At 36.8% G+C, this 24,456-nt stretch overlaps 2 protein-coding genes across 2 annotated transcripts; one reads left to right on the top strand and one right to left on the bottom strand.

Annotated features, from left to right (window-relative positions):
- Window positions 1-44: 44 nt before the first annotated feature.
- LOC106076142 (microfibrillar-associated protein 1-like) lies at window positions 45-11,807 on the bottom strand. The gene is made up of 11 exons (XM_013237002.2): window positions 11,681-11,807; window positions 8,847-8,961; window positions 7,679-7,934; window positions 7,314-7,458; window positions 6,380-6,439; window positions 6,163-6,290; window positions 5,365-5,473; window positions 3,985-4,145; window positions 3,393-3,552; window positions 2,376-2,465; window positions 45-417 (listed from the first exon to the last, which is right to left on the bottom strand). Exons 2-11 carry the CDS (start codon window positions 8,908-8,910, stop codon window positions 241-243), a joined length of 1,350 nt encoding a protein of 449 aa, XP_013092456.1. The 5' UTR covers window positions 8,911-8,961; window positions 11,681-11,807; the 3' UTR covers window positions 45-240.
- LOC106076143 (adenosine 5'-monophosphoramidase HINT3-like) lies at window positions 11,713-19,287 on the top strand. The gene is made up of 2 exons (XM_056043601.1): window positions 11,713-11,735; window positions 17,224-19,287. The coding sequence occupies exon 2, from the start codon at window positions 17,230-17,232 to the stop codon at window positions 17,674-17,676; it is 447 nt and encodes a 148-aa protein (XP_055899576.1). The 5' UTR covers window positions 11,713-11,735; window positions 17,224-17,229; the 3' UTR covers window positions 17,677-19,287.
- Window positions 19,288-24,456: the final 5,169 nt, after the last annotated feature.

Raw genomic sequence — 24,456 nt, 5'->3', positions numbered from 1 at the left:
CAATCTCAAAGCAACCACAGAAGGAAACAAGAAAGAATTCTAAACAGGTTTCTTTTTTTTTTATTTTCAAAAAATTTAAAATGAAAGAAACCAGAATATGAAGGGGAAAAAAAAAGGTAAAAATTGTGATTGTTATGAATAATAACATGGTACATTAAGAGCTGATCATTTCATATTAACATCATATATACATACTAGGACATTCATTCATCTGCACACATTTTAAGCATACACCAACATTTATTTTTTCACTTTGGTTGATGGTCTGTCAAATAGCTGCTTCATGCCCCCACCTTTGGCTGTGTGAAACTTCAGATTCTGGGCTGTGTCTTGCATCCATGGTGCTTCATGCTGTGTTGTGTCTTGATCCAATAAGTGAGTGTACTTAGTTCTACCAGATCGACCAAAGTTCTTAACCTGTAAAAAAAAAAAATTGGGTGATAATCTGAATTCACAACTAATGGCATAATGTTTATATGGGTATTAGATCCCATGCACATTGATCCCAACACATATACTGTTTCTACTAGCCACCAAACAATATCAAAGAAATAAAAAAGAAAACTCAAATGTATGGAAAAAAAAAAAAAACAAGAGAAAATCTGTTACATACTTGGGAAAAGAAAATTCTTAGAAAAATTCATGGTGTTATACAAATGAAACAAGCACTAATCAGGAGATATACCAGTTATATAAAGTTCTCCTATAGTGACAGAAATAAGGGGAAAAAAAGAGGTCGCCTTAAAATAATTTAAAAAATGTCAGGGAATACAGAAGTGAAAATAGTATAGTATACCAGAAAAAAAATCAACAAAAGGCTGGCTAACCAAAGACAGACCACAACAATGACAATAGAGGCATGAAGACAGAAAACTCAGGGGAGATCTGAAAGTTGTGTTGAAGCAGTCCAGGGGCCCTTCAAGGGCTGTAGTGCCTCTGAGATGGATGGTTAGATGCAAGCCATCTATAAAAGTTTTAAGTAAAATACCTATCATGAATCAAGACAGCAGGCACCACAGACATAACCAGTGACAATGGAAGATTTATTTATTTATTTGTTCACAGTGAATATTGTCACTAGTAGGTCGTTTACTTGTGTATTCTTCTTTCTAGCACAGCTAAAAATAGTTCAGGAAATTCCACGTGGAGACTCTCACGACAATGATAGGAGAAACACTAGACTCAAAAATACTATATAAAGAAAAACAATGTTAGATTCTACTAAACAAAACCGCTTGGGTAGCATTGGACATCTAACAAGGGGGCTCGAGTTCCAATCCCGACTTGAGTTTGCTAAGCGCCTAAAGGCAGCACATAAACCTTCTCCCAGATACCCCCTAGGCCAGCGGTTCTCAACCTTTTAAGCTCGGCGCCCCCTTTTTTAAAATCCCACACTCTACCGTGACCCCCCCTCTCCGCTCACACATACAGCAATAGAAGAATAGACAAAACAATCCATTTTTTCGATGGTCTAGGCGACCCCTGGCAAATCGTCAATCGACCCCCTAAGGGTCACAACCCACAGGATGAGAACCCCTGCCCTTTTCAATATTTTCCTTGAAAGGGTAATGGAAGAAGAATTACTTGCACTATTGAGCTATTGTCTCAGATGAAAGAGCCATACCTGAATTACTGGCCAGGATTTGCACTTGCAAAACCACCAAGAAAGGCAAAGTCCTCGACACTAAAATTAGACTGATGCACTTCTTGGTCATAGCCACATGAATCTGGGATGACAGTTGCAGAACTAGAGAGGAGAATCCTAGTTATGGAATTGAAATGCTATAGAAGGATACTAGGTATCACATATAAAGACATCATCCCAAACGAAGAGTTTAGAAACAGGATCACAATGGCAACTGGGCCCATGATGACCTGCCAACCACTGTAAAAGAAAACGCAAACCGAAACTTTATGGCCATATCACAAGGTCCTTAGGACTAGCAAAGACCTTCCTTCATGGAACAGCACCAGGAAAAACAAAAGAGGCAGACAACATAAAAGAATGGATAGGTCGGTCACTGAAAGAGATTTTATCCAAGGCAAAATTCAGAGAGGAATGGAGAAAGACAGTCGATAGATCATTTGTAGTCGCGCAACAGTTTATCAGACTAAGTGGTAGGTGAAGGTGAATTCAGTGCTTTATTCTTTACAGATTTGTAATACACCTGAGTGGAAAGAATAAACTAGAGCTTGTAACATGAGAGGATTTGAGCCTGTCAAGCCCTCAGTCAAATGCAGTTTGATGATGATTGCAACATGAAATCTGCACAAAAACTGGGCAGCATTAACTTTAAATTGCCTCAACACTGATATGAAACCAAAATATTTGGCATGAAGGTTTACAAAACAAATAAAACTGGCAAACTACTGACCTGCATGACTTTAGGTAATATTGTTTTATCAAAGTGATCATCCAGTGTTGGCTGTGAGAAATCTTGCTTGAAAACATTATCTTCATTGTCCTGAAATAAGTCATGATTGTATTTATTAGAGCATAATTTAAAATAACTGTTCACTAATAATAACATAAGTTATATGGCATTACTAAACAGGATTTTAAGAAATTTATGTTAAATTGAAACACAACGATGCATGTATGTTAAGACCAAAAATAAGTTTGTTGACAAGACATACATAGATATTCTCAAGAGCTCCCTCAAGAGACACAGAAGATTGGAAAATGCTTGCCAATTATCACATAGCTCAGAGTCATGAGTGCTGGTTTTCAAGATACAAGGCAAAGGAGATAGTCGCCAGCAATGAAATAAGAAATTAGAGCAAAAGCTCCAAACTACTCATTGCTTGAGTGTGATCAAAGCAAAGATTGAACTTCACAGACATCCTCAGGTTCTCAAGGTTGTGCCACGATGGGGGAGCTTACATAGACTATAAGACAATCTTTTGATTTCATTGAAAATACTTAGGGAAACTAAAAGAAAATTGTTTTCAAGTGCATTCTAGGTTTAGATCAAGACAGAAGAGAAAAACAAGAACATATATGTATGTCTATAGATAAACGATGTCATTATTTTTTACAAAGTGCACAACTTTTACATCAGATCTAGTGTATTCGTCCAAGATTGTCATGGGACTCGTGTTTATCTGAATTGATGACTTTCTTAATAAAATAAAATAAAAACAGAAATTGCATTATAGCCAAATAATTAAAAAAATCTAGTGAAATCTTATTAAAAAAAAACTATTCTTTGTCAAAATTCAAGGCACTATTAAGGCCTTGAGTTTAATTAGAAACTTCAAGACTATTTCTGCGTTTTCAAGGTCATGACAAACACTATAATGAAGCCTGTTTAAAATACATACATAGATTTAATATGCAAGGTTACATTTACATATAAATATTTGCATTAATAAAATAAAAATAGCATTACCAAAAAGAAAGCACCACGATGGTAATATTTCTGCAAAAATTTGTATTTTCCCTTTGGAGCTTTGTTAGTGACTTGTTTAGGATTCTGTCGAAGTTCTTGCCTCCTTTCTTCTTCTGTCATATTTCTTAATCGATCAACCTCCATCTTTTCTTTGTCGATTCTTAAAGCATGAGAACAAGTCATTTTACTTTCTAAATGCTAACGAAAAAGCAATTGCCTCTAATATAAGAGTAACTAACATATAATATGTAAAGGTAAGTTTTATCCATTCATTAATCCCTTAACAAACCCAAGTTCTTTGTCCTACGAAGACATTAGTTTGAACTTTTCCACTTTTATTGAAAGTAGTTGAAGTTCCCCTTTCAAACCATGCGTTGCACAGGGGAGATGATGGAAAGGTCATCTGTTTCTGTGGTCGGTGGTTAACAAGGATGTCATGTGGCTAGCACAACGACCAACAATCTTTACTTTTCCCCGACTAATCCACTAGAGCTGGGTGAACTCAGGGGAACCCTAAAAATCCCGAAATTAAAAATAAGTCTTCATCAGGACAACTGAAATAATTTATCGTGTTTTTATCAGTATAACTTACGCTTCTCGTTCCTCTCTGTCTCGCTTAATACGTTTCAGCTCTCTCACTTTCCACAGTTCGTACTCTTCTTCGTCATTGCCATCATCAGAGTCAACACCGTCGCATGCGTCCTGAAGACCTTTCTCCTCCTCCAGTTCCCTCTTCATGTCCTGGTTTGCCATCTGCAGAAAGAAAGAAAAAAAAGGTCAGTATGTTCCATATTAATTCTGTGTCTGCTGGCTAACTGTTAAGCCTAGAATAAGAACAACATAGAGTAACTATTGGTATCATAAATCATAAGTGGTTTGAGTGCTGGGACAAGTCCCAAAAAAAGCCAGTGGAGTCTGGGAGTGCATGAGGCCCCCGACCGCATTTACCCCCTGGTGGAGTCTGTCCAAGCCTCAATAAGCTATTATAGCACAGTGCAGGACAGGCCACTGTCCTATTGGCTCATATTCTCATGGCTATGGCCTAATTTTGACTCATGGTTCCCCCCACTGGAGGGAAGAAGAGGAAACCGAATCTCATATTCTTTTTAACTGCCCCAGACTTGCTGATCTCTATCTCGACAAAACAGCAAGGTTTCTGTCAAGGGTTTTTGCAAGAGAGGATTTGAGCCTCTCAAACCCTCACTCAAATGGAGTTTAATGATGATCATAAATCAAATATTTTGACAGAATCAAATAACAATTAACAACACAGCAACAACAAAAAAGTTTCATAGCTCAAGTGAGACTTGTGTTTCTAACTTTCAATATACTTCAAATTTAGGTTGTAAAACTTTTATCCAATTTTAAATGCATTACAAAAAAATGTACATTTATGTCTAATATCCAAAGTGCTCAATTCATATAGAATAAACCTATCTTCATAGATCAAAGTGTGTAAAGGTATAGTGAAGCCAAATCAGTGACCAAAATATGAGTCAAACACTGAATGAATATTTATAGAGCACTGTAGATCTTCTTCTTCTTCATTGATCTATACTGTAGATCAAATCTATACAATTGTAACCTGTCACACTATGGTTTATGTCAAGGCTAACTGCCTCGTGGTTCATCTGTTATAATTAGTGGTAAAGCGCTTGGCTTCTGAACCGGGGTCAGAATCCTGGGATTTTTAATTTCCGGATCTTTGGGCGCCTCTGTGTCCACCCAGCTCTAATGGGTACCTGACATTAGTTGGGGAAAAGTAAAGGCGGTTGGTCGTTGTGTTGGCCAAATGACACCCTCGTTAAGCGTAGGCCAAAGAAACATACATATGACCTTTGTATCACCAGCTCTAAAGACCACAAGGTCTGAAAGGGGGACTTTACTTTACACTATGGTTTATGTCAGGCTAACTGCCAAGTGGTTCTTCTGTTCTAGCTATAACTAACACGATAAACGAAAAACCAAATACTTTAATTGTTTGTCGCTTCCTCTCTTCAGCAAGTTTCTTGGCCTCAGCTTCCAGCTCCTTGGCCCTTGCTTCTTCTCTTTCTCTCTCCTGTACTGTGATTCTGTCTTTTCTGTTGTGTAAACAAGTTAACTCATAGACAAAAAGTTACACTGATGGTAAATTTTAGTCCTGACTCTCACTCTATCAAATAGCATCCATAAATAAATAAGTTGCAAATGCCCAACCAAGTAATAGTAATACAAGCAAGTAATAGTTTCAACTGAAAAATATCTAAAGTTAATTTGTAATGTTCTGCATAAAATCATATATGAAGAAGTCACAAATACCAAACTTTTTAGTATATCTGGAGTAAAGAATAAAGAACTTGTTGATAGTGTTGACAAGCTATGATTGATTGGAGCTATGATTGTAGCTATGATGAAGTTAAATGATTTTTCTGTAAGCACATTTTAACTCTGCAGAATAAAAATGTCTAACTTCTTCCATTTGCAGCTTTTATTCAGTTGGCAAGTTCAATTTATTTTCCTTGACATTGTTTATTTTATAAAAATTTCCAAAAGCTAAAAGAAAGAAGTACCAAGAATTTGTTTTAAATGAAGTTACAGTAAAACCCAAAACTCCTGAATCTTTATAATTTAACTCTCAGAAATCACATTTGATTTATGATGAGCAATAAGATGATTAGACAAGCTAATAAAACAATAAATAAAACAACTAGGATTTCTGTGAGTGTGAAGAGGACAAGCTTTAAGAATAAGGAACATAACTGGTGAGCAAACTTTCAACACCGTAACTTACTTTCTAACAAACACTGGCTTCAGTCTAGGACCTGCTTCCTCCTCAGAGTCTGTATACTCTTCATACTCGGAGGACTCCTCTTCTGATTCTTCTTCCTCTTTTTTCTCTTCTTCAACATCCATGACTTCCTGTCACGGCACAAAAACATTTTTTTTAAACAGTTAAAGAACTTAAAGAAACTACACAAAATAAAAAGAATACATGGTTATTCACTGACCTCTTCATCTCTCTGTTGCATAACTTTTAATTTTCTCTGAGCTCTTTGTTTTTCTATTTCCTGTAAAAATAAAATGTAACATTTCAATTGTACATGGTCTTGTAAGGTTAATTTCATAGCCAATGAATAGTTTCACCAGCATACTTATTTTTCACAATTATTATTTTATAGTTTAAAAAAACATTATTTAAAAAAAAAAAAAAGTGCCTTAAAAGCAACTCAGTACCACTGTCATCAAAATATGTACACACTTTATTCTTTAACCGCTGTTTTTTCTTTAAAACATTTTGCATATGTCTTCAGAAATGTTGTTACTGCTAGGACAGATTCCATTGTACTTTTGCAGATGTTCTCAAATTTGAAAGTAATGTTCATCAGATTCTTTTTGTTTCTAACCTGAAATGTTCATTTGTGGAATGGCCTCTACACTTTCTTTTTTAGTTCTACTGTATTTCAATTTGTAACAGTGAATATTTTGTATTTTATGTTTTATTGTTCTGAGTATTCAAACATAAGATTGAAGAGTTGTAGAATCACAACTTTTCAGGAAGCTAATGAAAGCCAGATGTTGTAACTAGACAGAAAGCAACAACAATAAAGTTCCAACTAATAGGTCTTACCACATATTGATAAATTCTGAAGTCTGGTATTTATGGCCAATGCCGTTTCATCATGGCTTCAGTTTGGGTTGAAAAAAAACCCCACATCTTTGGCATAACTTAACAAAATGGATTGTAAATGTATTTAGAAATATAGTTTTTTTTTAAATTCTGTGTTACACTGAACTATGTAAATATGGTCTCATTCTCTAGTGTTGAGAAAGAGACCAGACCAGATGTTTTTAACTCTCAAGTGGCTGACTCTGGCCTTCAATTCAACAAAACAGCCACTTGCAAGTTTTAAAAGCCAAAAGACTAAAAACAAAAAAACTCACCTCTTCATCCAACTCTTCTTCTTCTTCCTCATCTTCTTCTCCTTCACTGCCTCCTTCTCTTCTCCGTCGCACAGGCCTGTCTTCATCATCAGACCCTTCGGCTATCACTTCTGGTTCAATAACTTCACGCCTATGTCTCAAAACTCTGATGATGGAATGGGACATCCTCAATCAAACAAAGCTCAATCAAGCATACCATTAGTGCACAGATAAACACTTTGACAACAAACACAAACAAACCTGTCTTCCTCATCGTCTTCACTGTCGCTCGGGATGATGGAATGGGACATCCTCAATCAAACAAAGCTCAATCAAGCATACCATTAGTGCACAGATAAACATTTTGACAACAAACTCAAACAAACCTGTCTTCCTCATCTTCTTCACTGTCGCTCTTTTCTCTGTTCAAAAGACGGCGGAGCCTACGATCTTGGGCTTCTTGACTTTCTTTTTCAACTTCATCCTCTTCTTCTTTTTTATCCTCAGGCTGCGCAGCTCGAGCCCGGACTTGAAAACCTGTACTTACTTCTACCTCTTCTTCCTCGTCACTTTCTGGGGCGAATTCTGGCCTCTGACCTCTCATATACCTGGTGACTTTGACTTTTTCCATGGTGATTTCACCTGATAGATAGATAAACAGGCAATAAGAGACAAAACCAATTTTTAAGAATTTCAAAGTAGTAGCAAAATTTAACAGTCTTTTTTTTTTTAAATTAATAAAAAAAATTCCAGGCCTGAAGAAAAGTCCAGATAAATAGGTGGACAGGAAAAAATTAAACTTAGCCTCCAGTTGACCTCCAAAGTAGTGGGCACATTGATGAGGACAAATGAAAGACTTGTTACCCCAGTTTGGTCAAGAGTTAATTTGACTTACTTGACTTAATCCTGTGCACTCCCAGGGGAGCATAGGGCCGCAACCACACCTCTCCACCAAACTCGGTTATGAGCACCTTTCTCCATCTGCTCCCATGTCATTCCAATACCCTCATGTTCACTTATGACTGACCTCTTCCAGGTTTGCTTGTGTCTGCCCACTTTCCTCTTTCCTTGAGGCTTCCAATCAAGTGCCTGCCTTTCCACATTGGTAGCTGGTTTTCGCAGGGTGTGTCCTCCTATTCAGCTCCACTTTTGCTTTGTGATGTCTTGGGCTATGGGCTTTAGTCTAGTTCTCTCTCACAAATAGACAGCAGTTATCTTTTCTGGCCATCTAATTCCTAATATCCGGCGTAGTAGTAGGACCTAGACTTGACTCTTTTTTTGGACACTTCACAAATGTGAATTTTTAAAGAATTTGTATCAATCCCATAAAAGATTGATATCTAAATGATAGCACTAATGTGACTTTTTTTTTTTTAAGTATTTAAATTTTCTTAGTAAAGGAAGAATATTGTTAAGGGTTTTTATTTTTTTTAATTATTTAAATTAAAATTATTAGTCTAGCTTTATGAGCCATGAGATTGGATTTCCAAGCTTTCAACAATAATTATAAGGTATGAATGAGAAATGAGTAGCAATTTAAAAATTGTTTCTTACCCTTCTCATTACGAACAGGTATAGCACCTGCCGTAGACATGATGGGAACTTTGGCTTTCGACATTTTACTTTCTGGAATACTCTGTTAGGACTGTGATAAGAAGTAGTCACAATGCTGAATAAGATTAAGAAAAAATTGTTTCAATTAAATTATATACAATACAGAGAATATATATATATATCTGAATTACAACCAAAAAAGAAAAACTAGGAAAAACACATCAGTATGTTCATAGGTGCAACAGGTAAGAGGGATCTTTTCATCTCCGTAATTTTTTTTCCACAGAATTGTTAATTTTTCACATTTGGACATTCTAACCTGTTAAGATTAAAATTTAATAACATTTTTGTTTGTAATCAGAAAATGTTACTTTTGGTATAGAATTATAGGAGAATGCATGCTCTTTGTATAAAACACAAATTAAACTTTATTTTAAACAAAAAATTAATTAAATTTAACGGGTTCAAATCAACGATGGTATCGTTAATTAGGAGAAAAAGAGAGTCCCTCAGATTGCTTTTAAGAACTAAAGAATTCTAAACATACATCATATTAACATTATTGTATTAAAAAATCAAAGGCAGTTCATATTAATAGTCAAATGGATCTAGATCTAAACTATGTGTGAGTGTTAATATGTGACTCAGGTGTGAGTTTGTTTGCAAAGAAAAGGGAGTTAGGTCAGATCAGCAGGAGCCACTAATGAGTATGTTGACTTGTTTTGATATTTTGGATCAAATGTACATCGGCACAATTTAGGCCATGTTGTGCCCTTGTCTTATTTTTCTAGTGTCCTTGTATTATGGAAATATTTTCAAGACATATTTATAATTAAATGTGTTAGAAGAATCTATACATATTTCTCATTGTCAATGTCCCTAGCTCAATCTAGCAATCATACATAAAACACTGAACCATAATCTTCAAATACAAACACAAAATCTAATAAAATACTCAGAAAGACACAAAGATAAAGGCACATTTCTCTTGCCATATGCCAGGACAAATTTGTACAAGTGCTCCTTCTTCCCTAGTGCTATTAGAGCATTGAATGGGTTGCCTGAGCTAGCCAGGAAAACCAGTGACTTGGCAGAATTTAAGTCATTGGTTAATATGTATGACTGAATGCATGACGCATAGGACGTAATCATCGTCTTTTATGTTGTAATGTCTATATTGACTATATTATATTAATATAAGAAGAAGATAATTTAGTCATGTATGTCAAGTCGTTGGTTCTTGCATAAACTAAGCATATAATATGGAATAAGAAATGTGCCTCTATCTTTGTCACAGTTAGTGTCTTTTCTGAATATTTTAATTTATATTAGGTTTTGTTAATTACTATTTGATGATAGTAAGTATAATTACTAGTAATAGTATTTGTAAATTATCATGATTCAGTGTTTTAGTTTTATGTATTAAAAAAGTATAGATATTAATATTGCTGAATTTATTGCTACTTTTACTTATTTATCTGTAATACTTTTATTACATTTTGATTTAAAACATTATAATTAATTTTATGACATTTTCTTGAGTTTATTCTAAAGATAAGAGATTCCTCTAATGGCTAGTGGGAAAAAAAAAATTTTTCTCTTACTATGTCCAAAATATTTTAATCTGAAAAATGTGAAATTTTCAAATAACAAGGAAAAAATAAAGGGTCTCCATACATCTTTAGTTTTAAACCAAACTGAAAATTCATTCAGCTTTCCAATGATACCAAATTTTTTATTATTAAACGAGTCAATGATATTTTAAATCTTAGCACACTTTCTTCAGGTACTAGAATTTCAATAAGGTCGGGAAGACCTTTTATCATTAATATCTGTTTTTTACATATAAGAAAAATAAAATTAGTGTACACTAAAACATGTAAAATTGAATGAATCACTTCTAAATACCTATATCATTGCTTATTAAGATAAAATATAATAAAGATCTGTATTCTTGGGAGTTCTTTTGGTCAGTCGATGTCGAAGCTAAAATTAGAAAAAATTGTATTTTACTAATTGATATTTTAAATTTTTAATTTCATTTTGAATAATTTTGATTTGCCACTTATAAATTAAATTTCCTCCTTTAAAACTGTACAATTTGATATATACTTTTGTATATGTATTCACAATAGTTTTTTAAATATTCACATTAAAAAAAATTTGCTTCACTTTTTTTTATTTCCCTCTATAAAGTCCATAGTGACCATAGGATGTCAGGATGCCTCGAACAAACTTAAATTCACAATAACTTTTGAACCAATAATGCTAGCATAATAAATTTGGTGTTGTTGGAAAGCATTTTTCATCCTCTTTCATTCTATTACACATTTGTTGGTAAAGGATTTAATTTAATTTTTTTGGTGCAACTACCTAATCTAGATCTAGAAAACTAGATCTAGAATCTATTCTAGATTCTAGATCAAAATGTGTTCAAGTCTATTGTATTGTACAGACACGGCTGCAATGTTCAGCTCATCAACTCTCAGGTTACTTTGTGACTGTGTAAGTGTTAGTGTGTTACAGAAGAGAATATTCAATATAATATATTTTTATAGAATCTATTCATTATTATTGATTTGGGCATTTGATTTTGGGACTGTTGATCATAGACTGTCATAGTTGATGTTAATTGTTATGTTATCGACAAAAGGTGTTCGACTGTTCGTGCATTTTTTAAACTTCGCAAATTAAATATAAATGGTTTCATCGAATACATTAGACTAGTGATTCTGCATTGCGAAGCAAAAGATTTGCAAACTGCAACGATAATGCTATAAATATTTTCCTAAATAAAGCTAAATATTAAACGAGAAAAAAAGGTTAAATTTTACCTGTTATAAAGCTTTATAATCCAATAAACAAAGGGGCTCTAACTCTTCTGATGAAGTACGTCTTTTTAACTTATCAAAACAAAGAGTGTAATTTACCTAGATTTACAGTAATAATAAATATTATATAGTTTATATAGTTATACTAGTTATAGATCTAGACTCTACTATCCAGAATAGATGATAGATCTGGATAAAAAGACAATAAAAAAAAAAAAGCTTTTGTCCGATCTTAGATGTAGATTCTACATCTAGACTTAGACTATTAGAGGTATATTTATAACATTAAAATTGTCATCATCCTAACTAGATTGATAAACTTGGTCTGGTCAGTTGGTGACTGGTCCACTTCAGACTTCACTTGGGTAAAATCATGAATGATTATATAATATTATACTTGATAATGATTGAAGTTGAACTTAGAAAAGTTTAGTTCAACTTTACTTTTAGTGTCTTAAGACAAGAGGTGTGTACTGTGACACTATAGACTATAGACTACTGTGTTGACAGTAATAAGTCTTTAACTAGAATAGACTTGAATAGTAGATTATGAGTATGACTATTCTCTCTATTGTCAAGTTTCAAAGGTTGTCATGGCCAGGGGTGTCAATGGGGTTAAGCTCCCATTGTCTATAAAGTACTCCTAATGGCATGCGTCTCAAATAGCCTCTGACAACTAAGTCCAGCACCTGGCCTGCTCGTGTGGCTTAGATATTAAGCCCGGCGAAACTGCTCTTACTAACAGGTGAAGGGGTGAAGGCGGATACCTGGCGCCACAAAACCGGGAGCTTCGGGCAGATGGAGCTCGTCAGCCTAGTAAGGCAGTTCATCTAGGAGAGGGGTACTCTGACTTCAAACCCCCGCTGCCTTGCGGTACTGAGGCTTCAGGAGACAACCTCGAGGAGAAATCAGGAGTGAAGCCCCTTAGGCGTTGGGAGTATCAGCTATGAAATTCCCTCCGGCAGCTTCTGCAACTGAGTTGGTGCCAAATGTAATGCGATGCGTTCCTTTGGATCACATCAGCAAGGTCGAGAGAGGGATCATGACGCATGGGCCACCCATGACCCCTTTATCCAAGGCCCAGGAATGCGCCCCGGAGAGGAAACTCTGGTGCTGCTGCAAAGCGGCTAAAACAACACGGGAGACAACAGTTACGGGTTATAAGTCCAACTTGATTGGCGTAATGTATGGACGCCACGGGTTGTCTCTGACGGTGGGAGAGGTCTTCGCGCCTCACTGATCAGCTACCGCCCGCCTCAACCTGGGCAGCCCCCAGTCAGTTAGGTGCTGATCCGCCACAGCCTGCCTGCTCTAATGGGTGCTTAGAGCTTAGTTTAAAACGACAAGTAGGCTGGAAACTTGCACCAAGCAACAAAAGAATAAAAATTAAACTGAAAAAGAAAATCCCTGTCATGCGACTGGCCACTTGGAATGTCAGGACAATGTGTCCTGGTCTCACTGATGATCTAAGGCAGATCGACGATGCAAGGAAGACGGCAGTTATAAACAACGAGCTAAAAAGGCTACATATTGACATTGCAGCCCTGCAAGAAACCCGACTGGCCGAAAACGGCATGCTCCGCGAGACTGACTACACTTTCTTTTGGAAAGGGAAAGCACAGGATGAGACTCGAATACATGGTGTGGGCTTTGCTGTCAAGAACAGTCTTCTTCCCATGATAGTCCCCCCAGTTGGTGGTTCGGAACGGCTACTAAGCATAAGTATGATGACAGCATCTGGAAAAGTCACTCTAATTAGTGCCTATGCCCCCACACTATGCTCGCCTCAGGAGGACAAAGACAAGTTCTATGAAGACCTCAAAGAAGCCATTGCAAACATTCCTCAAAAAGAACATATGATCCTTCTAGGTGACTTCAATGCCAGAGTAGGATCAGATCACACTACCTGGCCAGACTGTCTTGGGCTTTTTGGAATCGGAAAGATGAATGAGAACGGACAAAGACTGCTTGAATTCTGCACATACCATAAGCTCTGCATTACCAACACATACTTCAGAACAAAACCACAGCACTGTGTCTCATGGAGGCACCCTAGGTCTGGGCACTGGCACCAGCTGGATATGATACTGACACGAAAAAAGGACATTAGAAATATACTGCTGACACGTAGCTACCAAAGCGCGGATTGTGATACTGATCATACTTTAGTGTCATGCCGGACAAGACTGCTGCCAACTAAGATCCACACTTCACAGGGAAAAAGAAAATCACGCCTGAATACTACTAGCACAAAAAATCCTGATCTTTGCACCGAATTTGAGAACAAATTAGAGGAAGCTTTTAAAAACTTCTCTGTGACTGAGGTAGAAAAAAGCTGGACGTTTATGCGTGATACAATCTACCAAACATCATCACTGGTCTTTGGAAACAAAACCAAGAAAAGCGAAGACTGGTTTGAAGCTAGTCTACCAGAAATGGAAACTGCCACTACGAACAAGAGAGCAGCCATGCTAATCTACAAGAAGGATCCCACCCCAAGCAACTTAATAAGGCTCAGAGCTGCACGTAACAATGCCCAAAGAGTAGCGAGACAATGTGCTAACAAATACTGGCAGGAGCTATGCGAAGATATTCAATCTTGTGCCGACTGTGGCAACATAAGAGGACTATATGAGGGCATGAGAAAAGCCTTTGGACCTCACACCAGCAAGTGTGCTCCACTCAACCCACCCCAAGCAACTTAATAAGGCTCAGAGCTGCACGTAACAATGCCCAAAGAGTAGCGAGACAATGTGCTAACAAATACTGGCAGGAGCTATGCGAAGATATTCAATCTTGTGCCGACTGTGGCAACATAAGAGGACTATATGAGGGCATGAGAAAAGCCTTTGGACCTCACACCAGCAAGTGTGCTCCACTCAAGTCAAAAGATGGCTCAATCATCAGCGATCGTGCGCTGCAAATGGAACGATGGGTAGAACACTATGCAGAACTCTACCAGATTGAAAACGCCATCTCACCAAATGCTGTTTCCAACTTCCCATCACTTCCAGTTTTGACGGAATTAGACGAAACGCCCTCAGTAAAGGAGCTGAGCATTGCCATTGACATGCTTGCACATGGGAAAACACCCGGAGGAGATGGCATTCCTGCTGAAGTAATTCAGGCTGGAAAACATGCCCTAATCAAACCACTCCATGAACTGCTAAGCTTGTGCTGGGAACAAGGAATGGTCCCCCAGGAATTGAAAGACTCCAACATTGTTACAATTTATAAAAATAAAGGCGACCGCTCTGATTGTAACAATTACAGAGGCATCTCACTGCTTAGCATAGTCGGAAAGGCTTTTGCTAGAGTGTTACTAAAGCGATTACAGATCCTGGCAGATCGTGTTTATCCAGAGTCGCAGTGTGGCTTTAGGGCAGGAAGATCTACAACAGATATGATTTTCTCTCTGCGGCAGCTACAGGAGAAGAGCAGAGAACAAAAGCAGCCCCTCTTCATAGCTTTTATTGATTTGACCAAGGCCTTTGACCTTGTTAGCAGAAGCGGTCTGTTTGCTGTACTAGAGAGAATCGGCTGTCCAAATAAGTTAAGAAAACTAGTGTCAGCTTTTCACGAAAATATGCAGGGCACCGTTCAGTTTGAAAGTTCTTCCTCCAGGCCATTCTCCATTAAGAGCGGTGTAAAACAAGGATGTGTACTGGCCCCTACACTTTTTGGCATCTTCTTCTCAGTCGTACTATCCAGTGCTTTTAAATCCCTGGAAGACGGAATATACATCCATAGCAGATCCGATGGAAGGCTCTTTAACCTGGCACGTCTTAAAGCCAAAACGAAAAGGCGTCGTATCTTGATAAGGGAGCTGCTGTTTGCCGATGACGCGGCACTCGTATCTCACTCACAAGGAGGTCTACAGAAGCTAGTGAACGCCTTAGCAGCTGCTTGTCAAGAGTTTAGCCTTACTATAAGTCTCTCCAAGACCGAAATCCTGGCACAAGACGTTGCAGAAATACCTATAATACAAATTGGGAACCACACCCTTTCAGTGGTGCAGGAATTTACCTACTTGGGTTCAACAATTGTCAGTAACCTAGACTTAGACATCGAGCTGACAAAAAGGATAGGAAAAGCTACCACAGCATTGGCAAAACTCTCCAAGCGCGTCTGGGAAAATGGTAAATTGACCACAGCGACCAAAATCCTAGTCTACAACGCCTGTGTTGTGAGCACTCTCCTTTATGGCAGTGAAAGCTGGTCAACATACATGTACCAAGAGCACAGATTGAATAGTTTCCACTTGCGCTGCCTGAGACGCATAATGGGCATCTCTTGGAGGGACCATGTCTCCAATCAGGAAGTTTTGAGACTGGCCAATATGAACAGCATGTATGCTCTCCTGACACAAAGGAGATTACGCTGGCTCGGACATGTCACCCGCATGCCAGATGGTAGAATCCCGAAAGATATCTTATATGCTGAGCTTGTGGAAGGAGTCAGACCCAAGGGCCGCCCAAGACTAACATATAGAGATGTCTGCAAGCGAGACATGAGAGCCTCAGGCATCAGTGAAAGTATGTGGGAAAACATAGCCAAAGACCGGAGTGCATGGAGACAGACTGTGCGTGCTGGGACAACCCTTGCTGAGAACAAAAGAATTGAAGCGGCTTTAATCAAGAGGGAAAAAAAGAAAGCTGCCCTGTCTGCTAGCCCTAAATCAGAGGCATACAAATGTACGAATTGTGGCAAAGTCTGCCGTTCTAGAATTGGCTTGATTAGCCACACCAGATTCTGCCCCGTCTCAAGATTAAGCCAAAACCAGTGACTCACTTGGGCGCATCCATTGCCTTTCGAGACAAAAGGAGCCATATTATATTATTCTCTCTATTGAAGTATTTTTATTGACATTGTCAATATTATATATTGACTTAATTGACAGTATTGTGAGTTTAAAATAAAAAATGAAAAGGCCAGTTGAAATTATTTTTTTTAGTTCTTGAAAATAGTTTTACATTTTTGTTCTATTTTTGTTCTATTTTTGCTCTATTTTGCATCTGTTCCACTTTCTAGTTTTTTTAAATTTAAGTTTTCTTGAGAGTTCAAAAAAGAGGATGCATATTGTTATAATGGTCTGTGTTTTACTTAATTCTCAAAAGAAAGCAAGGCCAATGACACTAGTCACTTGCTCAAGCTGAGTGCAGCCAAACATTCCTGGCTCACATAGGTCTCACCAGCCACATCAGGAGGCACAAAACCCCAGTGCAAAGCCCCTCAGCCCCCTGGATGACAAAAGTGGTCATCATTGAACCATGATGGATGAAATATATAGCCTATATATATATATCACAGCTGGGATTGCATAGCGACAAGAAATCTTTGGACTCGAAGACAAGCCTTATTATTATGATAATATATATATATATTATATACTTGTAAAATGATTATTATAATTGTATGAATAGAGATTATGGTTACAGAGAGATTAAATATTGTTGCAAAGATTTTTTTTTCTTCTGTTTGTAATTAAAATATACTTTTTCCCCGTAAAAAATATGTACCTAATCAAATGCTTCAATTTTTTTTAGGTCAAGATGGCTACTCCTAATGATACACAAGCAAATAAATGTCTTTTCTGCAGAATAGCCCACAAGCAGGAGCCAAAATCGCAATTGCTTTATGATAAAGATGATATTGTTATCTTCAAAGATATTAGACCAGCTTCAGATCATCATTACTTGGTTATTCCGAAGAGCCATGTGAGAGATCCCAAACATCTCAATCTAAATGATGTGGAACTTGTGGAGCGATTGGTGGCAACTGGAAAAGAGTTTCTGTCACAAATGGGTGGCAGCGTGGATGATGCTCGCCTTGGTTTTCATTGGCCTCCGTTCAACTCTATATCACATCTTCATCTCCATGTTATATCTCCTGTTAAAAATATGGGATTCATATCTGGTCTTGTTTTCAAGCCAAACAGCTACTGGTTTGTCTCCCCTGATTGGGTTTTGGAAAGACTAAGAAATATGAACAAGACATGATGATAGAAGAACTTAAAAAAAAACAATTTGAAATTTTGTGACAAAATATATTGTAAGTGTTCTATAATTGGACTTTAAAAATTAATGTGTTGTTGTTTGAAATGTATATGTTTCACATTTTAATTAACTATTTTTGTATATACTGACAAATAAAAACAGATTGTAATTTGTCTTTTTATTCAAACATTTTTTTTTTAAACAGTCAAAAAAAAATACTTTCCTTCTTTATACTTATGAGGAACCAATGAGGCCCTTATGTAGTTCACAGAACTTGCTATGAACATGCAGGAACTGAATAGAAAATTAACATTTTGTGTTTATATTTTACATTGTACAATTTACACTAATTATAAATACCACTGCTTAAGTATGAACATTGAGATAGTCTTTGGAATCAATAAAATACTTTGAAATCAATAAAATACATTTTTAAAAGTCCACTATTTCATTACATTTACAGCAAGATGCTAATGCATCAAATGGATATTATGTATTTATCATCATTATCTAAATGGCCTGCCTGGTCATTTGGTTGTCTTGATGGTCCAGAGTTCATACCCTACTCATTGTCCTGCGGGAGGTTTGAACTAGGAAGTAGATTATCTTCAACTCCGAAAGAAAATCTAAACAAAACTACTTTAGATAGGATAATATATATAACTTATGAAAGTTTCAAGACAGTTAAGTGTGATGATGAGGTGGTTGGGGTTCATGTGGTTCTGCTACATTTAAGTTCATTCTGTATTCACATTCCATCGCTCTTTATATGGTAGTTATATTCAAATATCACAAAAGTTTTATATGCAATGCAAAATATTTAACACTTAAAATTTGAACTGTATGATGAAAATATATCACAAAGAACCCAGTTGTGTAATAAATGACTAATCAGACTATTTAGTTTAAATCCTTTACTTTTTTATGATAATTTTTTTTTTATTCCTCACAAATGGAATATTTGACATTTTGTGATAATGATCTTCATAGATATTTACTATACAGTTTTTGCTGAGGCATTAGAACACCTTAAGATACCAAGCACTCTAGGTGATCTCCCTTGCCAGGTCAATATACTGCAGGTTCCATTTTCTCTGATAACTTCCTTTTTAAAAGCCACCCTTGGATTTCATTTTTTATTTTATTTTAAGCAAAATGTTTAACCATATTGTATTTCACTTGCAAACTCTCTAGCCTTTTAAAGTATATCATACTTCTAATGTTTATTATGCTAAGTTCATTTTTAGCAGATAAAAAAAAGACTCCTTTTAGTTACAAGAAAAAGGATGCCTATTATAAGCTATCTTGACATGATCAACTCATAATTTTTCGACTCAGAACCGGACACAACAGAATGAGACAACATATGTTCCGGAAGCTTAAAGTCGGGACGAGCGAAACCTGCCCTTGTGGAGCATCACCAGAGAATGCTGACCATGTCATTCAAAGCTGCAAACTATATCAAGAGGCCCAAACAAGACTCTGGCCCCAAAACCTTCCTATAGAACAAAAACTATATGGAGAACTGCCTGATCTAGAAACCACTGCGCAGTTCATCTCAGATTTAGGATAACTGATCTGAACCCTCCGACATGTAAAATGAGAACGAAGAAGTTCAAAGTGAAAGACGGATCAGCAGGTGAATTACATAACTCACATCCTGCAGCTATATTCTTTTTGGATGTTATGTTAAGCTTGTTTACTTCAATTAAATGTCTTTTTTTCAAAACTCAACGGATTAAAACTTATATACCTTCTATAAACTGTACTATGCTAAACATGTATATTGCTATGCTCTGCATTAAGTCATACATGTATATTACTATGTACTTGAACTAGCCATACATGTCTATTTCTCTACAACCAATCTATAGGTATGGCTTTCACTTGCAACTACCTATACATATCAGATTTCTATGATTTCCCAAAAATTATAGTCTATTATAACTCTACTGCAATTCTGTGAATGATATTTATGTGTAAAATTAACGGAAAATAGAAAAATTTGATTTGATTTTGTTTGTTTTATCTATTTTTTAGTGGAGTAAATGTGTTCTACTAACATGATGAATGGAACGGATTGCCTGAATCAGCCAGGAAAACCATTGACTTAGTAGAGTTTAAGTCTCTAATTAACATGCACCACTACTAAATTAAAACATGGATACGTCTGTAATTCATAAGAAGTTAAGAACTAAGCATTATACCTTTTATTGCATCTAGTGGTACAAAGAGGAAAGTATTAGTATTTGTGGTGAATTACCAACATAAAGAGTTAATGACTCAGTAAAATAAATTTAAAAAAAACCAACTCATTTGTATTTAATCCATTAAAAGTTAGAAAGTAAAGTTCCGCTTTTAGACTTTGCGATCTATGGGGCAGATGATGATAAGGTCATCTATTTCTGTGGCCCATGGTTAACTAGGGTGTCGAGTGGCCAGCACAACAACCAGCCACCTTTACTTTTCGCCAACTAACGTCATGTACCCATTAGAGCTGGGCGGACTCAGACGCCCTAAAGATCCCGAAATAAAAAATTCCGGGACCCTCAATTTGGAAGCCAAGCGCTTGACCCCTCAGTCACTACGCCTCCGTCCCTTTTTTTGTACATCTCTATGAACAGGAAACGCCTTTGATATTTGAACAATTGTATCCAATAATCCCAGCAACAACATCAAACACACCAAAAGATGATTGAATTTCAAGTCATTGCAAATCTTAGTTTCAATTACGGGTATGTCTAAAAGAACAACATCCGTACTATTGGCCTAATTTAAGGGCAGCAACTCCACACTCTAAACAAGCATCCCCATTCCCGACCAGTTCAACACCCATTCTAAAATCAAAGCAATCTAGTCATTCAAAAAGCATAAACATATGCCGGGGTAATAGAGAACCAGAGAAATTCCCCTGTGCTAGATGTTGATATGCAGTCGGGCTGTGGCTCCAGAAAGCTAGTATGGCACAACAATCTTCAAATACAAAAACAAAATTTAATAAAATACCCAGAAAGACACAAAGATAAAGACACATTCCTCGTCCCATATGCTAGGACAAATTTGTACAAATGCTCCTTCTTCCCTAGTGCTATTAGAGCATGGAATGGGTTGCCTGAGCTAGCCAGGAAAACCAGTGACTTGGCAGAATTTAAGTCATTGGTTAATATGCATGACTAAATGCATGACGAGTAGGACGTAATCATCTTCTTTTTTGAAGTAACGTCTTTATTATATAAGATAAGATAACTAAACTGTTGTAGTCGTATCGATTTCTTAATATAGAATTACTAGAATAAACTTTTAAACAAAATGAACCAAACTATCTTATCTTATATATTACAGACGTTACATCCAAAGAAAGAAGATGATTACGTCCTACCCATTTTATTGAAAATATATGCAAACATTTTCCATGTAGGCCTAAATGTATGTAGAAACACAAAAATGAAAGAGTGACATCTTGAACAATGGAAACGAAATATATCAGATAATATCTACATGTCTTTCTCTCCCTCATCTTTCGTCCTGCCTCTTCAACTTTCATTCCAATATTTCTAAGTTCAACTGCGATGGAGTTACATCAGCATCTATTCAGCCAATAAAAACAAATTATCTCCTATAATTTATCTTATCTTATATAATACAGAAGTTACTTCAAAAAAGAAGATGATTACGTCCTACGAGTCATGCATTTAGTCATGCATATTAACCAATGACTTAAATTCTGCCAAGTCACTGGTTTTCCTGGCTAACTCAGGCAACCCATTCCAATTTTACTCTGATTACAACAGATGCAAATACACCCCACACCTTAGTGTTGAAAAAATGCACTTGATTTTTAAAAGGCAGCATATTGACTGAAATATACCCCAACTAATAACAAGGCTTGTCTTCGAGTCCGAAGATTAGTAAGGAATGCAGTATTTCCCAGGGCAAACATAACCATTGTCCGCGGGTGGTCGATTTAGATTTTCTTTTCGCCGTCTGCGTTTTTTCCTCGGCAGCGGATTTTCTTTAGGTCTGAAATGTGTATCCCGCAACCTTCGTGAGTGACCTCCAGCTGTCTCGTTCTGAGGCCGCATGCAACCAAGTGCTCTCTTCTATGTCTGCCAAGGAAAGGTAGCAGTAAACATTAAATCAATTATCAGCAGTATGCCAAATATACAATAAACTATCTGAAGAAAATGTTTGGTTGAAAGAATGGACCCAATATTTCATTATACCACTATTTTTTCCTCACTCATGAGCTAGAAAAGCAAAGTAACCTATTCTACCTTGCGATGTATAAAGCAGATGATGTCATATGTTTCTGTGACCGAGAGTTTTGGTCTGCACAATAACCAACCACCTTTACTTTTCCCAATTAATGTCAGATAGCGTACTCAACAGAGTAAAAATTCAAAATCATAGTCTACACAGAGATCCGAACCCGAGAACCCTCGCTTCGGTAGCTAAGTGTTGTTCCAATCAGCCACCACTCCACTATTCAAGAGCTAACCATGCACATTTTGTAGCCTAAATAGTTTCTATGTAAAATGCCTCTCTACCCGTAAGAGGTGAAGAAAAGGGCGGTAAACAGACCTAGATAGATCAATGCTTGCCCAAACTTCAGGAAAAATAATGCTTATAAGCTATAACAACATAATCAATGAACAATCTTTCTTCTCCGTACAGGACACAAGACAACACGCTCAATGTACAATCTTTCTTCTCCGTACAGGACACAAGACAACACGCTCAATGTACAATCTTTCTTCTCCGTACAGGACACAAGACAACACGTGCTCTGGAAATCAAATCGGGACCTAGGGAAACATGCACTTTTGAGGTGTCTCTGAACAATGTTGCATACACATGGGCGCCTTATTATAGACTAGCAATTCAATATTTTATATCACGTTAGTTGTGGCGATTTGCTTTCATGTGCATATATTTATAGTTATCATCATATTTGGTAAAGACCTAGAATATGATTAAAGTTTTTGTGTGTGTTGTTGTTGTATTTTAGTCCTGGAGGAAAAATCATTGCCAACTGGGTTAAATGTGAAAGTTTCTAGTGTTAGCGTATTGCGGTAATGAAAAGGCAGATATCTCTGGCACTGAATAGATGTGTTTGAGCGTTGGATTTGTTGATGGCGATTGTACTCGATAATAAATCATTGGTTTTGTCACTATTTTTAAGAGAGACGCACAGCCTGTGTCGAACGTCATTGTCAGTGAATACGTCTCTCTTAACAACATGGACAAAACCAGAGAATTCTTCTTGAGTACAATCGCCATCAACAATCCAACGCTCAAACATATCTATTCAGTGCCAGAGATATCTGCAACCCGAAATACCAAGAAAATACAGTTAATTCATGCTGCTGCCAGTGCTCCGTCGATACAAATCAACGTTTTGACACAGATTGCATGGGAACTAAATTCTTATCTCTTCTATCTTAAACGTGTTGAACCTGCTATTTTATCGAGCGCTAACAATGACCGCAACTTCGCAAGACGTAGATACATGTACCAAAATAACTGCACTCTTCAATCTTGTTCAAAGAAACTTTCGCATAGATCAAAGCGAAAGACATATGACAAGGATTTTTCCTCCAAGAAAACAACAAAAAACTTGTATTCTATTCTTGGACTTCACTAAATATAATGATAACCATAATTATGTGAAAATGAAAACAAATCGTCAGGACTAACGTGCTATAGAATATTGAATTGCAAGCCTGTAATAATGCGCACATGATTGGATATTAACTACATAGGCCTATTAGCCTATTTTAGTTTGTTACAATGATAGCTTATCCTTATTAACTTATATTTCAATGGAATCACGACATGTTAAGTTAATTGAAGAAGTTAATTGATCTGAGGGTGCAAAAAAAAAAAAGCGGTAAAATTTGGCTGCTCAGAATCCAGTGGGGTGCAAGTGCACCACTTTGCACCCCCCCCCCTGCGGGCGCCCATGCACACCGCATGTGTCTAACGTCATTGTCAGCGAATACATTATGTACAGTCTAGTCATGAACAAGCTACGATGGCTGCCCCAAGATTGCTAGCATTTTTCTTCCGTAACAGTCCCAAGATGGAGCGTTGGTGCTACATTTATCTCTTTTGTGTGAGACACAGTGGACTGAGAAATACAAATCCATTCGCGCTTAAAGTCAGGACTTCGAGAAGATCTTTAACTTTTTGACCGATCTTAAAATAACGGCAGTAAGTGAAATAAACAAACTGCGCATGTGTAATAAGTGCCTGCTGCTCATGTGTTTCTGATTTGTCTTTTAATTGTCAATTATTCATCTGTTCTTGAACCAAGTTCCCTGATGTTGCAGACTATCCAACTTAACATAGTGGCCGCTTAACAGCCACATCAGAAGCAACATTAATGGCATAATCAAAAATCAATTCGACCATACAGAGGAACACTTCAGAGATGGCATCTTTAGGAAGGCTAGACAGCTGGCAGAAAAACTTGGTACCGGGTATTGAGTTGGTGCTGCCGAGAATTAGCCGACAAAATCTGCAATGCAAAGAAGAATATCAGAACTGCACGATAAGCGATCATCGATCGCCAGCTTGTCAATCGCGACGAGAAGCAATTCATTACTTAATTAAGTTTTCGACAGTTTCGGCAGCCACGGTCATCATTTGCAGTTTTTGCTGGAAATTTGTTTACATGTTTATTTTTTTAATTTTTTTTATTTCATGAAACAAGTATAGGAGACAAAGAGGGCACCACTTCTTTTCTTTAATATTCTCCGTAATAAGAAAGTTGAGGCTACG

The sequence above is a fragment of the Biomphalaria glabrata genome, chromosome 10 (assembly GCF_947242115.1).
Source record: "Biomphalaria glabrata chromosome 10, xgBioGlab47.1, whole genome shotgun sequence".
In the NCBI taxonomy this organism is placed as follows: Eukaryota; Metazoa; Mollusca; class Gastropoda; family Planorbidae; genus Biomphalaria; species Biomphalaria glabrata.
The sequence above is the reverse complement of the archived record's forward strand: the minus strand, read 5'-3'. Positions and strand labels throughout refer to the sequence as shown.